Genomic DNA, 18,106 nt, shown 5'->3' with positions numbered 1-18,106 from the left:
TAGAAATTTGTAGCGATCGTTTGAGAAAAGGAAGACACAGTTTACTACTTGGAGGGATTTGAGTTTAAATGTTAGTTCTAGGTACAAAAAAAAAGGAAGCAAAAAGCTGAATAAACACAGGAATACCAACTGCAATCGGTGGATGTTTGGAAATAGTACTTGGAAATAATGATGAGGGTTCAGTGCCTGTTGGCAGGTGCTTTTCTGTTTAGATGTATTATATATACAGCATTAGCATTTGTTGTGCTAATACTATGCATGTGTAGCAAGTAAGTTTCCCAATTAAATATCTTCCCAAGTATCTATTTGTGGGTGCTTGTTTGAAATGCACTAACAGAAAGCAGAGCAGTCATAAACTGTCAGCCTCCCCTCTTTGAATCCAGGCAAAGAGCTCGAAAGCCTGAAGTAACGCTCCCAGAAGTACGCCGGGGACATCGGCAGCCTCACTCAGGTTGTGGCCACTGCAGCACAGGCAGTGGGAACTCGTATTCCTGCAACAACTGGTGCAACTATAGCCTTATGTTTCTGAATCCTTACACCATCTTTTAAAAATAAAACATAGGTTCTGTATCATATAATGTGGAGTATTTAGAGACATCTATTTGCCTGAAAATACACTAAAATTCCTAATGGGATTATTTTTCAAATACTGTGGTTGGTATGGCAAATAGATCCAGCTGGAAGAAGCCCTTTTGGAGATGTACCTGCATCTTCAGCTACAAAGGTACCTTTTGAAATCTAGTCTCTAGCTGCTTTTGAAAACTATTCCCCAATGAATTTCATCAACACAGCCATCCTGAGGATCAACTTAACCTGGTTCCTTCCCAATACTTATATATAAAAAAATCATATCATACATTACAGAAAAAGTGTGCAGAAAAAGAGTTTAACAAGCTGAGTTTTGTTCCCAGAACTGTAAGTACTTTCAAGTGTATCAAATTAAAGTAAAAGCCATGACTGACTGCTGATAAAGATACAATTCTTCAGTTTGCTGCAGAAATGGGCTCCTGCAGGATGCCACCGACTTCTCTAGCTCTAATGTTTTGCAATATCAGAGCCTCGTGTCTTAAAAGAAGTGCAGGGGGAGATACCTTTTGCTGCCAAAGGCTTATGAGACTCTGTATTCTCTTTTTCTGTAGAAACAAGCTGTATTTTCCATCTGTAAATTAAAAGTGCAGCTGAGCAGTAAGGGAGAAGGAGAAGGAGGAGCAGCATCAGCACTCTTAGTAAAAAACACTAAGTTACAAAGCTGTTGCAAGACCCCTGTGAAGGATTAAGAAGGTGTGCAGCTGCTGGGTGCAATCACTTGGCAAGCACGTTGAAAGTAAAGGGGTGTCGTGAGCATTGGCAGGACAGTTGGTTTGCTTACCTAGAAACTCGGAAAACCTGAGTACAATAACCCCTAACAGTTAAAAGTTATCTCGTTTTGACTTGGAGTTCTTCACAGTGCCAGATTTGATATACAATTCTAACTACAGGTAGTGTGATCAAAGCTGATGATCAATGCTGAAAGTTTATGATGACTGTTAAATATCAAAAAAAATCAGTTTGCATGAATTTGCACTGTGAGTTTGCCCCACATGATGCTAAAGGAGGTAGAAGAAAATTAATGTTAGTATCTTTTTCAGTATCTCAAAGCAGGCAGAATAAAGTAACAAGCAGAACTAATCGATGCATTAGGATTTAGGTATTAATTGAATTTTACCAGCAGAAGCTTTCCATTTTGGGCAATATGCAGGCATCTCTTTGGGGTGGAAGGATAAATATACTAAATATACTCATAATACTAATATTCTAATAAGTGTTCACTGCTTTGATTTTTATAAAGATTTGTGGGTATTCATTAAACAATTTCAGTGCATTAAAATAAACAAGATGGATTTATGTGTTCTTCATTCCCTTAAAGTTAAATTTTTGGATCTTTATTTAAGGAAAAGTAGATTTAATTCTTAAAGTATAGCCAAATACAGTAACAAAACAGGAAATATGTCCTAAAGTATGTTTGGTTTAAGCCCTGTAAGAAAGTCTATTTAAAGATTCTTCTGTAAAGATGTAAATTCTGAAATACCTACTTAGTGTAACAGTTGTAAAATATGTGAGGTAGTCAATCATACCTTTGGCTTTTATACTCAGCCAGGTTACTTGCCAACATAAACAAAGACTTAAAGGCTTATTTTTCAGACATTTCAGACAGAATCCAGTGTAAACCTTTCACTTAATCCATAATATCCTAAATATTAATTAAGTTTTTCTGAAAGTAATAAACCAGAAATGTCATTTCTAAAGGCAGAATGGAGGTATCTTTTGCTTCATCCATTTTATTCTCACATGCTCATCTGTTAAAAGAAATACCCTTTAAAAAAAAAAAAGGCAAGGCATAATCTCTTGGTCATTTCTTTAAAAGCTCTGCACCCAGTATATTCTCTGTAAATATTCTTTGCTGCTGAATCACTCATGACAAGGATAAATAACAGCACCCAGACTGTGGGCGCTGGGCACTCCAGCAGGTAGGGGCACAAAGTACTCCATGCCCTGAAGGATTCGAGAGAATCGTTTAGCTAATTGGATGTCTATAGCCATTTTCCATACTCTCAGCCCTGAAAATATCCTCCTCAATGGAAGTGAAGAGACATATCCTTAAAGCTCTGTCATCACCTGGAAACCAACCTTCTTGCAAAAATAGTTCTGCAACAGGCTTCTTCCCAGAGATAGAAGGTTCAGTAGCAGTGTCAAGGACCATGTAACTGGCAAATGACAACTATTCTTTAGAAATTGTCTGGCCCACTTCCAATGAGGAATGGCCAGAAAGCAAAGCTGGGTAGTATTTTCAGGTGTCCCATCCATTTGTGTTCTTTACTCCCTACTGGTGGTCTTCCCTATGTCTCTTACCTCTTTGCTTGTATGGCCTCTTGCCACACAAGAGGTCCTTCAAGAATATTGAGAAAAGGTTTCACTGCTTGGTGCTTTTGGGTTTTGTTTCATTTTCTGCACAGCTGTTACCTTTATATGGCATCATATGTAAATATGAAGGCAGTCTTCACGTACCATGTGCATGGTCAAATAGATACCATGAAGATGTGTTCAACGTAATACATCCATTTGGCAGAGATAGTCTTCTCATAGAATCATTATGGTTGGAAAAGACCTTTAAGATCATTGAGTCATCTAGGAGGCTGAACAAGCAGACCTATGGTATTTGTGCATATAGTTTCTTCTGCACGTACACAGTGGCCCTTTGGTCAAATCATATCTGAAAAAAAACATAGATGTTTGTTCACTTGTTGCTCCTGAGTGTACTGAGAGGATACTATTTGCTGGTCTCTATCAGTATGAGCCACATCAAAACATAGATGAAGTACTCCAGTACTAGTCTAGTTCTCCACCAGTAAGTAGCTGTGGTGCTTCACTGTTTGATCTGTTGACAGTGCTGACTCCAAGGCTCAATATCTGTTCCGCAGCAGTCCTCAATAGGAGCTCATAATTGTGATTTAAAGATGTCTTCACTGCTTTCATCTGTCCTGCAAAAAGGAATCACAGAAGGGTTACCAGGTCTTTTCCTGTTTTGCCTCCTCTCCCCACTTACAGATGCTTACTGCCAGTGTAAAACAGAAGATCCTTTTTCCAAGACAAATAAGGAGTGAGGGGCCATGTCAAGTAAAAGCCATGGGTCTAACTAAGCATAGCACAAATCCCAGGGTCAGAACTTGGAACTCAGCCTCCTCTTCTCTTACTGAGGACTTGTCTGGTCTAATAATCAAAACTGAAAGGGCCTGGCCTTTTAAGGGAAGAAGGAACCTAAGTATTTGTGGCTTACATTGACTTTGATGGGAGTTGTGTCTGTTCAGAAGTATTTTATTATGAATTCTGAGATTTTATTATTCAGAAGTTCAGAAGTATTTTATCCTAGCTGCCATAGTTTCTTTATGAGTCTTCCTCATTTCACACTGAGCAGTCCCAGGACAGCAAGACAAAATGTCCATAATTGATGAAGTCCTGTATAAGCGATATGAAGAGCTATTTGTTTAGGACATTAATATTCCAAGTATGCATTTTCATAAGAGTACCTTTCACATTATAGCAAGTAATAGACGTTTCTGCCAAGAAGAAATTGCAGTTTCCTCCCAACATACTGCTGTGTTGCTGCAAAGTCTATCAGACAGTAGAGGGAGCACAAGTTAACAGTCACTTTTCCCATTGCCATGGGATAGCAGCACTAATTGTATGTAAAACATCTAACAGAAATGGAAGAAAGAAGGGCAAAAGCCAGGCTGGTTAGTAGTATGCTGGAAGTGGATGAAAGGGCTGGAGGGAACAGGTTAAATGCCTGAGTATTAGGGAATGAGGAGCTAAATATGGCATCTTAATACAGCACATGGCAAGAGGCCAGATCTGTTAGTTCATAGATCTTTACCTGCTTCCAATATTTGGTTTTGAGCAGGATTAAAACACAGGAGGGGAGGGTTTTTTTGGTTCTGGTTTTGACAGCAATGGAATCTCTGAAGAACAAATTCAGTGCTGTGTCATTTAAACCCAAATTCTCATCTTGTGGGGCTTTAGAATCCAAACCACAACCCAGCATCATTTCTTCAGTCTGTCTGTACCAAACATTTGATAACCATTCTCTACAAAATAATTTGTGTGCCGCTACAAACTGTAGTTAGGTGATCATGACTCTCTGGAAATAAAATGTTAACACTGACAACTGATGTTCATGTCAAGAATAGTGTGTGAATTTACCTTCTACCATTGGTTTAAAAAATGTAGCCTCTCCAATGTAGAATTTTCTTACGCTCTGTGTTAGATGTGTTTACCTTATGCAGTACCAGAGCTAGGACAAGTTGCTAAAGTATAAGGTTTCTTAGGAATCAGCTGCATTAATGACTTTGTTATAACTGAGGATATAAATGAGAGTGACATTTATATAACAGACTTTCCAGTATAAAAGCCAAAATCTGTTGGCTATAAACACTCAGAAAGCTTTACTATGAAAAATTATAACAATCGTGGGTTAGATGGTACATTTAGAGAAAATACAGAGCAAAATGCATGAATCTACGGTGTTTTTCATTGCCTTTCTCCAAGTGGAACGACTTGAGCTGAAGTTAACTTTTTACTACTTAAGAAGATTATATGGTTCATAGAAGAATAATTCAAACTGCTTAATTTTTAAAGCTTTTTTAATAAGAAAACTTCAAAGAGGTTCATTTTAGAGTAGGATTCAAGTAACATAGGTAAGGTAGTTAAATATTCCCTCACTGAAATGTAGTTTGAAAAATAGACGTTCATGGCACCTATACAAGTATTTCTATAGATCCTTATCTGTAAGAACAGCACCTTTTTTTTTTTAATTAAAGATCATTATAATTGCTAATGTATGATTGTTTGGGGGCATATGTGAGTCAAACTGTGGTTTTGAGAACACCTTAACCTTCACCAAATCCTTCGCCCTGTGCTGTAATGTCTGTGCTGAATTAAAATAGGGGCCCATGTTGGAGATGCCCCATGTCCTTGCCAAGGAGAGGAGCACCTCCAAGAGGACAAATGAGAAAGCTGGGAATCGTTCAGAATAACTGACAAACAGAATTTCATCAGATATCAGACCATTTTGCAGAGAAGCTGATAAGCAGTTTGAGGAGGGAACAAAACTAAGAACCTTTGAAACCAAAGCAAAGGGTTTCAAAATATTTAGAGAGGAGACGTTCCCTCACAAAAAAGCAAAACTTTCTAGAATGAGCAGAGGCAGACTCATTGCTGCTGGAAGTGGTATAATCAAGTCAAGAGGTGAATTCAAGCCTGTTTGGTTTTTTAACATGTATTTGTTCCTTGCTTATGTGTTTTCGCTATCTTTTTATTCTTTTCTTTTTTTTGAGAGGTGGGGTTTTGTTTAAGACTTAGGTCTCTATGATTCAGAAGTTCCTTTGCTAAGCCTATGTTGTTTTCTTTCATAGTCCTTTAAGGACACCACTGGAGAACCAAGAGTTTCTCACAGCTAAATACCCTTGGGTAATGTACCAAAAGAACTGTCTCCAGAAAATTGTTCCATAAGTGTTGATGTGTCCAGATAGTGGCTTACACCATGGAGTGTTCTTCAGCTCGGGTCTTCAAAGCTAGTCGGTAGTGATTCATTCGCGATGTGTATCTGTCTAGACATGAGAACTTGATGCAATAAAAAAGTTTCTTACTTGGGTATTAAAAGACTGTAACAATTACATAATTGTTACTAGGGCAGGAGGTCTCAAGTCACGGTAGACTATTACTGTCATGTCTTGCCCCATCTTCTTCACTGCCTGCAGACCAGTTCGGAGTGTTTGGATCCAGACAGTCAATCTGTGTGCTTGTACCACCTCTCATCTGAGTTGTTTGATCCTGCTTACAGGTTTCACATTGATGCTTCTATAAAGAGACCTCCTGTAGGACACTCTTTGGGGCAGTGAGATCCTGCAGTCCTTTCTCAGTGCTTCACATTCTTAATTTCATAATCTAGTCTCAGTTTTGACTCTCTAGTAGTGGGAATTCCTTTATTCATCCTTAGGCAGGGAGTTTCTTAGCTTTTTAAACTTTATTCTTAAACAATATTAAGTATCTACAGATCACTGAAAAACAGCATTCTTGCAAGCCTTTACTGCGTGTTTTGATCTTGTAACTCTTCCTTCTTAGATTAGTTCACTATCCCTATGCCTATCAGCTCTTCATGCCTTTCCTCTGATGAGCTTGGCCAGTGTGGGCTAATGCCCTTTTATAAAGAGACTGAAGTCCCTTCTTTTTAGCCCCTTTTCTTCCCTCCAAGCCAGCTTTTAATATGGAGAAGAAAGAATTCCTTTTATTTCTAGGCTGAAAGTTCGGAGGTGGTCTGTGCTGGTTGCTCACAGTGGCTCTGTTTCTGCTTTGTGGCCATCGTTGTTCAGCTAGGTACAGAGTCTCTCCAGCAATGTGAATGCTTTGATCCAGCATGGAGGGTCTGATACCAAATAAACATAAACAAACCTTATAGCCAAGATGATGTTCACAAAATAAAACAGGGTTATCATTTTGATGGAGAACTATTTTTGGTGTGTCGCAATTGCCTTGGTCCTTTTTGCCTGCCAGAACTGTGAATTTATAAACTCCCTCACTAGTTTCCTCACTCAAGGAAAGAAAAATCAGGAAGTTTAAACTCCATTTTTCTTTCAAATGAATATTAATGGCAAATGTTACGAGGTGCTTGCTCAGCTCTGTAATAATACACTTGGCCATTCATGAGATCGTCCAGACAGAACAGAGGATTAGGAATACAGAATTTAAGACTGAATTTGAAAAGGCAGCGCAGGAACTTCAGGCCTCAAAATATCCTCTGAAAGCTCAGCTTTATTTTGTGCTGTCAGCCAGGATTCTCCTTACAGCACCACGATATTCATAATAAAGAAATAAATTAAATCTACCCCTTCCTGTATGCCTCACAGCACACAGCACTGTGCATGCTCAGCACATGTGTAGTTTTGATAAAGGGACATTATCGAGACTGTAATCATTTTAAACAAAACAAATAATGTGGCTGCCCAGCACTTCCTCTGGAAGTAGTTCCCTGGACAAATCTTCCTTAACTCTAACATATATGGAGTTAGTGTATATATCCCTCAGTAACACCAATTCATTGAAAGAATTTTTCAGAATAAATGTAGAGCTGTGTGTTTTATATATAGGGTGTGAAATGCAGCCATGCAGGAAGGCCCTCCCTTCAGCTGGGATTGCTGGTGCCAGGAGGGACTCAGCTTCTTCCAAATGCCCCACAGCAAGGGATGGGCAGAGGGAATGAGTGTCTCCATGCTCTCACCCCAGTGTTGCGGGCTGAGGGCAGGTCACCGGTCACTCTTGTTTATGGCCTGGCAGAGGAGCTGCAGCTTGAAGCAGTGGTGACACCAGGGTAAATGCCGTTGGATTCCCTGCCCTTCGCAGCAACCTGGATCCTTGGCTGTTCAGAGGGCACAGTGGCTTTCCATTGAAGCCCTTCTGCTGCCACAGCTATGATCCCACTGAGCGAAGGACAGCGTTGAAATCTTCATTGATGCTGGGCTTGTGGAGAGCTCAGTCACTCGGGGCTGACACCCAGGAAGGAGGTAGCAGTCTCCACAGCTGGTTGAGGTCCCATCCAGGGAGATTGGAACTAGATGGTCTTTAAGGTCCTTTCCAGCTCAAACCATTCTATGATTTGATGACCGGGGGCTCAGTCATGACGCTTGCTCTCTATTTACATAGCATAGACTAAGCTGTAAAAAGCTGATTGCTTCAGAAGTGACTAGGTCACTCTTAGACCAGAGAGCATGCACAGAGCAATGGAAAAACAAATTCGTTACTGTAACTCCAGGGAGTATAAAGCAAACCTGGAGGTGACCTGAAAAAGAACACAGCACCAGGTCTCTGCCCTGTTTGGTGCTTTATGGTGTACAAAGAAAGACTAAGAGGTAGGCAGGCTTTTAAAAAATATATTTTCAAAGTAAAAAGTATCTTTGGTGTTCTGGATGTAGTGAGCATGCTGATCCTGGCTTTCCCTGGTTTTGCTGGAGGGCCTGTGTGAGAAGGACCCAACAGAAGACCAGCAGTTTTCTCAGCGTTTTCATTTAAGAAAAACAAATGTTAAGATTTTAAACAGAGCCTATTTTTTCACCTAATGTTGCTGAGAATGTCTGAGTTGAAGAGGTGTTAAGGAAAGGAAGACAGACTGTTAAAAAAAATCACTTCCTTTTCGAATAATTATTTTATGATGAAACGTGTAGCAGAAGGGCTTAAAGGTCACCAGTGAGATCAGGGCCACTCGGTTCTCGATACTGTGCAGACATGTCAGAAGTAAACAGCTTACAACCTATATGAAAGAGGCAGATAAAAGATAGCTGGAAAAAGAGGCACAGAAAGGGGAAGTGGCTAGTCCAAGGTCATGCACGGATTGATGGCTGTGCTGGATCGTACCGTCTGCAGTAGATAGGTCTCCCACATCCTGTTCCCCAGTTTGATCCCCTCTTTTCCATTGACATTTTGTGAGCGTTTGAACAGGTCCAAGCATCCATCCCCCTGGGCTGAGTCCATAGGAGGGTCCTTCACCTCTGCTGGTTTTAATGTGGCAGAGGCAAAATCCCAGTGTTGGACCACAGGTTCTGACCCAACCTGGGGTTGCAGCAGGAACCGCTGGCTCTGCCTGGTTCCCACAGCTATGGCAATGGATGTCTTTCTTGACTTTGTCTGAAACAAAGGAAAACTTTTCATTGCATACCTAAAAACATGGAGATAACAGATTGTTTTGTATACATCTCTAAAATCTAAAACATATACCAAAAAAAAACCCACCAGAAAGACTAATTTGGAACACTGGGAGAGGGTCTAAATTCTGCAGCTGCCCTAGGGTTTGTGGGGCACTTAATTTAACATCAAGGCACTTAAGAAGTAATGATGCTGTTAGTTTGCCAGACAGACAGATTCTTCCAGGAAAAATAAGATACAAAAGACCCCTATTCTATAATTTTGTCTGTATATAATTTTAGGATCTAGGCTTAACATTTTTTTCATCTAAAGAAAAAGATGGCAGAAAATACCCTTTCTGAAAGAGAACACTTTCAGAGCTCTAGCAATGCAGAGACGGAGGAGCAAAGTCACAGCTCTGTTTTCCTTGTGGATTGTCTCCGGTAATGGCTCCTGGTATTGAGAGTATTGTGGTTTGCTAGCACTAAAATGTAAAGCTATTTTGAGCGTGAAAGCCTGAATGTTGTTCTACTTGAAAAAAAAAGGTAAAAGGAGGAGAGGAATGTTTACAGCACATTAAAACCTGTGTGACAACTTAGCAAGAACTATTTTAACAATCCTCTTATTCCCCTTCCTGTTATGCGCCATAAAATGAGAATGCAGTGTCAGTAATAAATAATATCAGCAAGGAGGGATAGCTCACCGTGCTGCTGGAGAGCAGGCTGGGTCAGGCTGAGCCTAAGCCACGCTCAGCCCCAGCTCCCTCCCTGCTCCGGTGGGAACGGCGGCTGGTGCCGGACTGCTTGGCTGCCTCGTGTGCTGGGAAGGTGAAGCCAGGAGTTTCTCCTTCTCTGCTGACCCCCCTCGGCAGGAGAAAGGCTTGGGAGTTTTGGGCTTCTTTGCAGGAGCTAACTATAACCCGATATTTAGAAAACACAGCCTTTACTACTGCAGCCTCTCTGAGTTTTGTGACCCAGATGTAACAAGGATTAAAGCAGAAGAATTCTTTATAAAAAGAAGTTTGCAGTCGGGGGTCGGTCTGCAGTAAATGTTGACAAATACTGAAACTAAATCTGAGAAAAGACTTGTTCCAATTTTTTGGAGGGGGGAATCGGCATTCCATATGTGTTATGTGGAGAGTGAGGATGTGCTGCTAGTACTTGTTATGTAAGAGGGGATTTTTTAATAACGTGCAGTGCCGAATGCATGAGTAGTGAGAAAGACTACCAGGAAAAAAACCTGCCAGAAAATAAGAAAAGCTACTACATGAAAAGCTTTTACTCAGTGTGTTATTTCCATAATTCCATGAGTTCCTTAAAGTCTCTTTTAATGTTTCTGAGTAAAAGCCTCGAAGTGAAAGGAGAGAAGCAAAGATTTTTTTTTTTCTTTGGTTTAAAGGAAGATCTTGGTTAATTCTATTAGTAGACTTTGGGCTTGTTTTTATTTAAAAACAAAACAAAAATCCCTCTCAAGTTTAGAATTTCTGTATGGAAAAATTCTCCTTCTTTGCCAGAGAGGGAAGTATCTCCTTTTCATTATGTTTGTTTTGGAGTATCTGTACTCAAGCATTTTGTGTTTGTTCTTTATTGAAGACATTAGTGGTGCATTAATTTCTTCCTGACAATGCTCGTTTCATTGCATTGGGATAGGCTCACTCTTCCCCATATGACAGACGAACTTGTCTCATTACTTGATGACCCTGCTTTGCTCTCCCTGGGTTTGACTGATAGTGGCTTCATTTCCTACCTTGTTTACCTTTAAATACTTTTTAAAGTGATTTTGTTTCTGGCCACAGCAAAGGAAACAGCTGAAAAAAAAAAAAAAGGAGCCCTTATTGGATTCTTGCTCCCATTCTAATCTGTTTGCTTTGTTTTTCCTTTTTAGATTATTGTTTGGCTTTAATTTGTTTGTTTCTCCTTTAAACGGGTTTGAGATTACTCAAGGGTTCCTTGTTCAGCAGGTCAAAGGGTAACTTGGAGACTTTGAAACTGTCTCCCTTTTTATCATCAAGTTTCGTTCCTCCAAGAGTCCAAAGGATTTTGCAGGACGATAGCTTGTGGAGGATGGCTCCATCTAAGGAAAGCGTGAGCAGCAGACCTGAGTCATTGCAAGAGGCCATGGGAGCCTTTTTAGTGTTCAAAGCATTTGAAAAAACCACTGATTTAAGTCTAAATCAGAACCTTAATTAATCCTTATATATAACTAAAACTAAAAGACTAACTAAAAGACTAAATATACTGCTGATTAAATACACTAAGATCAATAGGTTTGGTATTGTACTACCAGTTACTTCTATGGCCCAGAATGAATGCCCACAGTTCTGTATTTCTGAAGCTGAAAATGTTAACAGAGTTCAAACCAGAAAAGTACCAATACACAAAAACATACAGTGTATGCTTATAAAAAATGTCCTTTAACTGAAAGAGTCAATCTATCCCAGAGGTAATCCCTGCTTTTGAAAGAGGGAAGTCTGTTTGTACTGCTCAGCCACAGCACTGTTAATTTGTAGGACAGCAAAATGAAGCGTTAGGTAATGTAGGCACCTTGGCAAAAATTCACAGCTCTTTCATATTTCCTCAAAGGTGTTATGCATAGGGGGAACTTCTGCATCTTTCTAATATAAATTCAATCACTGTTTATTTTTTTTCCCAGTACTTTTCAGTCCTTTGAAAACCTTAGCAGGGAAAAAGGGAAAAAAGCACTTTCCTAAAAAAATAAAAAGCACAGCTCTAAAATTCTTACCAAAATGTACAAATGTAAAAAATTTCAAGTGAATAACAGAGTGGAGAAGAATGCATAGATTTATTTCTTTTTGAAAGAAAGCAGGCTACAGACGTTATCCTACAATAGCATATCTTCAGCTATGGGAGAAATACAGGGTTGCAGTTTCTCAGTGAACAAAGATTAAACTGTCTTCTCCTTGAAAGTTCATCTTGACATGTTGAGCAGCTTTGATCCAAACTCTTAGGAATGGAGCAATCTCACAGGTGTGAGGACTGGGGAGAGGAGATAACTGAGATCCGTGGCTGTAACTGCATTTCCAGGTTTGTAGTAAAGTGACCCATAGTTTGTCATTCACTGATCCACTCCTTTACAGCTTAAAATCAGAGATGCTTTTCTGTTTGGGGACTTTTTTCACACACACGCAAGCAAGCCTAGCTCTGTTTCAGTTCATCCTGATATAGAGAGGAATGTCATAAAGTTTACAGTGTCAGTCTTCAAATTGAAAGAGTCTAAATAAAGGTGTTGCTGTAAGAACCACTTGTTTCTTGTGTTCCCCAGATCAATTGAGCTCTGTATCCTTCCATGAAAAAGACTTGTTGAAAATAGGCTATTTCCTTTAAACAGAAACAATCACTTTTACTTTTTGACTAAAAATGTTGTCTTCTCTGCTGTGTCTCCTCAGCTGTGGTAGGAACTGAAATACAGGCTATTCCAGTGGCAAGGAAGGCTGACAACCTCCTCAAAAGCTGCAGTGCCATTTCAGTCTGGTTGCTAAGGGATGCTCAAGTGTGATGTTGTCTGTGTCTTCTCTTCCAAATGAGCACATTGGTTTGGTCACAACTCCACCCCCACAGTTCACAGCCAAAAGTTTATGAGGTCATGTTCACTGTGGACAGTGTGAGCCCGTAAGGAACTGTATAATTGTCCCGTCTGAAACCAAATTAACTGGTTTGTTTTTTTCTGGAGGTTGGGGCATCCAAAGTGCTCAGTACCTTCAACTTAGTAACAAATGTAAATTGTTTGCAATAAGAAATAAGGATGTTTGTTACCTGGGGGGCTTAGAACGCATTTGTGGTGTAAAATTGAAATATTGATCTGAGTCTTATAACTACCTGTATAAACAAAGAAGTGAATTCAAGTGAATTCAAACCCTAACTCATATCACTAGAGAATATAACTGATGCAACATCAGAAATGTAAGCAGAAAGTTTTATCTATTCAGTTAGAAAGCAAAAAGAATGGAATGACATGAAGTATGTGCCTCAGAAGCATTTTTGCAACAGGCTCAAAATCTACTCTAGTAACAAAGTAGTAACTCCAAAAACAACTCCTGTATCTCCATTGTCCAGATAATATTTGTGAATTTTACAATAGTATTTCTTTGTCTCTTACCTGTACAAGTTTGAATACCTTCCTGCACAATATCGGAGACTAGCACAAGGAAAATGCATTAAAATATATGCAATGGTCTGTCAAATATAAATATATTAAAATAGGACAAAGTATTTTTCTTGTAGTCCTTTTGGGTGATTATACTAACAAGTACTATATGTAAATCTTAAAAAGACAGGAGTTTATATATATAGAATGGGGGAAGCCAAAGGGACATACACTTTTCAACAAGTTCTCTCTCACTTGTACTACTATTGGTAGTCTGCTTCCACTTTATAACTTTTTAACCATTTCTAAATCAAGCTAATATAGTTGTCCTAGCTGGGAAGAGTAAAGTCTGCATAAATAATACACTTCAATAGGACTACTGAACTGAGTAGAGATGTTTATTTACAGGATTGGGCTATTGTTACAAATCTTCCCTCAGTCTCAGACACCAAACAGTAGTTTTCTGAGCAAAAGATGTGGAGAGAAAAAGGAGAAAATAATGGCAATGATATTTTTAAAAGTAAGAGATCTGATAATTTTCACAGTCTTCTGTGCCTAAATTCTTATCTCCCATTAAACTGTGCAGGATTGAGTCAATACATGTAAGTCTTCTAATGTCCCTTGCAGCCACTTCCACATTAATGTTCCCTTGCATGTTTTGAAAATATTCCATCTTAACGTGCAGCAGGGTCCTTTAACAGCCTCTTTGGAGTATTTTCAAGCCTCAAATAGAGTTTTATCACAGAGGCACTGTGCCCATACATATAGTTATTTCATCTTTGCCTTCATTTGTTCCTTAGCTGCAGGTTCTTCAGAAGTGAGCTTTAATTTTACGGTGAGTTAGGGGTCAGATTTTGCCTGCACTTACCTTTCTGATGGCAGGAGTCTCGTGAAACTGAAGTTTGGCTATTTTTACAAGATGGAAGCTAATGCAAGTAATTCCAATAAGAAACAGTTTAAAGACACGGTAGCAGCGTGTTATTTAAACAAATAGAAAAGAATTAGAACAGCTAATTTCTCACTCTTCAAATTATGCTCTTCTAATCAGGGCAACACTAGAAAAAATGATGGCAGTTCAGTGGGCTTGGGAAGTACAGTTGGTGCCTTATGTCTTGTGTCCCGTTTTATTTCAGAAAGACAAAAAAAGTCTGTAATTGACAATAGGTTTAACAAATTGGGAGGGGGTTTTTTTGTTTTCTGTTGCTTTTGATACTTTCACACTTTAATGACACTTGCAATACAAGGAGCTAATTCTTAATACTGTCATAATTAAGCAGGTGTTTCGTTTTCCCTTTGTTCAACTCGTGTGGAACTCGTGTGGAGGCACAGGGTATATATACCAGGATGGCAGCAGTTCCTGTGCCTCAGTGCAGTGGCTGACAATTGCTAGGGTTTAACCTTGCTGAGCCCGTTCCAGTTTGTGTTTGGGCCAGGGATGAGTGTGCCCTGCTGGACAACAGCAATGACTCCCTTGTTGGTGGATAATTTGGTGTATTTACCACTCCCCTTTCCCTACTCTAACACTGCTCACTATTCAAGAGTTTAGCCTTTTCTATATCTCCAGCAATAATTGTTTTATCTTGTTTGTGTATTCCTTCATGTTTGGAGCCTGAGACAAGCTCCCTTCTTCCTCTGGTGGGACTTGGAGGGAAGCAAAGCCTGGAGCCTGGCAGCTGGGGCAGATTTTCCCTGTTGTGAGAGGTGGCAGCTCCTGGCATTTCTGCATTCTCTTGATACATGTGACCATAAAACAGCTATGAGGTTTTACGCTTTTTCAGTCTGAATTCTGCTGTATTGAGTCCTTTATGCTTTGTAAACTCCACAATTAAAATATATTTGAATAATGTATAGTACATGGAAACAAAACAAATAAATATGAGACCTATAAAAGATGCAAGGAATTATTATAGTCTTTGCTTCAAATGAATCTGGGTGTTGCTGAGCCAAGGACTCTTCAAGACCTTTTAAAACTGCCTTGGCCTAAATGGACATCACCTGGAGAAGTCAGTAAGAGTCTCTCCACAGATTCCAAATCTCTTAGGCTCTGAGTACCCCAAAGTTGTAACATTTAAGAACAGACTGAAAGGGTCAATAATGCCTCAAAGACGAAGATTTGGTGTTGGAGTTCCCCGTTTCTCCTGAGGTCCACTCCCCTTTCAGCAAGGGCAGCTAAACAGATGTATCTGATGACACTAACCATGACCTTCTAGTTGTTCGCTCTAGTCACATAATTATATTACTGTAGGTGGCTTTAAATATAGTGACCAGATGACGTAAGAAGGTGCGCTTATGGGAATAGTGTTATAGGTAATTGAATTTTGTGAATGAGGATAAGCAACTTATGTATAGTAAAAGGCATTTTGCTCATCTCAAGGGAGGTAGAGAAAAACTACCTGTATATTTTAGGGAACCAGGTTTTCCAAAGAGCAAAGCACCAATCCTCGTTTTCCAGAGATAGTTGTGCATGGAAACTACTGGGGCATTTATAGAGTGAGGTTTCAAAAACCAAAATGGCACTAGATATCTGGCTAAACCTTCTGTAGGAGTAACTACATGGATCAGGTTGGTACTCCCCCAGTCCACCCTGCATGACATAGTTGCCCATGTCTCTGTCCCAGCCGTGTCCCTGGCCACAGCCCACGAGGCTTGCCTGGCCCGTTGTGCTCAGCGCTCAGAGTGCGTTTGTCGAGAAATACCGCTTCAGTAAAAGAATAATTAATGCCCCTCGGCGTGTGCAGAGTGGTTCTGTGGGACAGCAGTTCATCGATTGAGAAAATACATAAATATATATCTATTTTGTACAATAACTTCTGCAGTAATTATTTTGAAATGTAGTATAAAGTGCCCCAGGGTGCGACTCCCATAACATTTATTCAGAATTCTATTAACTTCAACCTCAAATATTTTCTGGGCTGCCTTCATCCCGACAAGCCTTTCCTAGAGTCCACTCGCCATCGGGACGACTGCGGTGTGTTCCCCACGCGGCTGACCGTCCGAGGGGACGGGTGGCTGGCGGAGGACGGTTATTTCCAGCACGGCGCGGGAGCGTCCCGAGCCGCGCCGGGACGGCAGCGGGCGCCGGTAGCGGCGCGGGGCAGGTTCGAAGAGGGCGCCGGCAGCGGCGGCGCGGGCTGACGCGGTGTCATGTGAGCGGCCCCGCTCCCAGGGTTCAGCGGGGGCCCGCTCGCCCCACCCCGCCGCCCGGCCGCCGCGGAGCCGCTCAATAGGGGGAAGGAGGAAAAAAAAAAGAAGGGGGGGGGAGAAAGAAATGTGGGAGAGAGCACGAAAAATAATACGGGGGAAAATCCTCCAGTGAGGGACAGGTTGGGCGCGGGGGCGCAGACCCAGCCGGCTGCCTTCTGCTTTTTTTTTTTTGCTTTTTTTTTTTTTCCGGAGAAGCCGAGAGGATTCAGCCGCCTGGAAAGCTGATGTGAAAAGGCAGCAGCAAGGAGAGGGGGAAAAAAAGGGAAAAAAAAAAAGAGGGGGGCTTGGATTGGACCCCCCGCCCCGCTGCGGGAGGAAGGACCCGTGGCGGCCGGAGGGCGAGGAGCTGCGGCGCCCGGCGAGGGAAGGGGACCCGATCTCCGCCGAGAGCTGGGGCTGGCGTGACCCCCTCGGCGCTTCTGCCCGTCGGCGCAGGGCGAGAGGCGAGGAAGAGACGTTTCGCGATCCTCCCCGCCGAGGATTTGGGGAGGTTTCCTTACCCGGAGCCCGTGCCTTTGGATCTAAAGAGGATTAATTTTTTTGGGGGGGTGGCACTGAAGCTGGATTTGTTCCTGTGCGTGCGGCGCGGGGGGGTGCACCTCTGTTCCCTCTAGAGGAGCCGGCGGCCCGGCCGGGGGCGCGGAGATCCCCGCGGATCGCTGCGCATCGGGCCCTGCTGCTACCTCCCCCCGGGAAAGGTGCGCTGAGGGGATCGGAGCGGGGGGGCGGGGGAGGAGAAGCAGCTGCAGCTGCCGGGGAGGAGGCCCGGCGGAGCAGCAGCAAAGTCATCGGCATCGGCCCCCCCTTGGCTGGCTCCAGGCTCGGCTCTCTCCATGTCTCTGGCTCTGGGCAGCGGCCGCCACAGCAGCGAGTAGGGGGGGGAGGAGGAGGAGGAGGAGGAAGAAGAAGGGAGCCCGGGAGAGTGCCTCCCTCCCTCCCCCCGGCAGCCCCGGCCGCCTCCCGTCCCCTCGCCCCGCGTCCCTGCCTCCCCCTCCCCAAGATGGGCTGTTTAGGGAACAGCAAGACGGAGGATCAGCGCAACGAGGAGAAGGCACAGCGGGAGGCCAACAAGAAGATCGAGAAGCAGCTGCAGAAGGACAAGCAGGTCTATAGGGCCACGCACCGGCTCCTCCTGCTGGGTAAGGGGGCCGCGGGCAGCACGGCGTCGGGGCAGCGGGCCGGGGGCCCTCCCCGTCGGGGAAGAGGGCAAGAGGGAAGGGCGGCGGGCACGGCGAGGCCCGGGGGAGAGGTGGGGCCCGGGGGAAGCGGAGCCTCAGGGCCCACCCGTTTCTCGGGTCCGGGGGACGAGCGGCGAGCCCGTTGCTGCCGGGGCTGCGTGGATCCGCTAGCGCCCGGGGGGGAACGGGCCCAGGGGCGCTAAGGAGAGCGGTGCGGTGCCTGCCGGGCTCCTCGGCCTGGAGGCGGCGGCGAAGTCGCGGGCACCACCCGGGGCGCCGCCGGAGGGGGCCGGGGGCAGGCCCCGCAGGTACGGAGCTGCGGCTCGGGGCCGCTCTCCGCCCGCGGGGGCAGCGCCTGCCGCCGGGGCAGAGCGGGCAGGCTGGCCGGGGCGGGCAGCGGGCCCTGCAGCCGA

General features: G+C 42.8%; 1 protein-coding gene across 2 annotated transcripts in view; it reads left to right on the top strand.

Annotated features, from left to right (window-relative positions):
• The window catches only part of GNAS (GNAS complex locus), a 145,339-nt gene that overhangs the window by 39,614 nt on the left and 87,619 nt on the right, over positions 1-18,106 (top strand). The window contains exon 1 of one of the 2 annotated variants that reach the window (XM_062009498.1): positions 16,564-17,654. The exons of the other annotated variant lie outside the window; for it this stretch is intronic. Within the exon in view, the coding sequence (XP_061865482.1) occupies positions 17,516-17,654 (139 nt within the window). The 5' untranslated portion in view covers positions 16,564-17,515. Of the gene's footprint in view, positions 1-16,563; positions 17,655-18,106 lie in introns of those variants that run through there. 2 annotated transcript variants of the gene reach the window in all.

Source organism: Colius striatus, chromosome 16, assembly GCF_028858725.1.
Source record: "Colius striatus isolate bColStr4 chromosome 16, bColStr4.1.hap1, whole genome shotgun sequence".
Classification (NCBI taxonomy): Eukaryota; Metazoa; Chordata; class Aves; order Coliiformes; family Coliidae; genus Colius; species Colius striatus.
The sequence above is the reverse complement of the archived record's forward strand: the minus strand, read 5'-3'. Positions and strand labels throughout refer to the sequence as shown.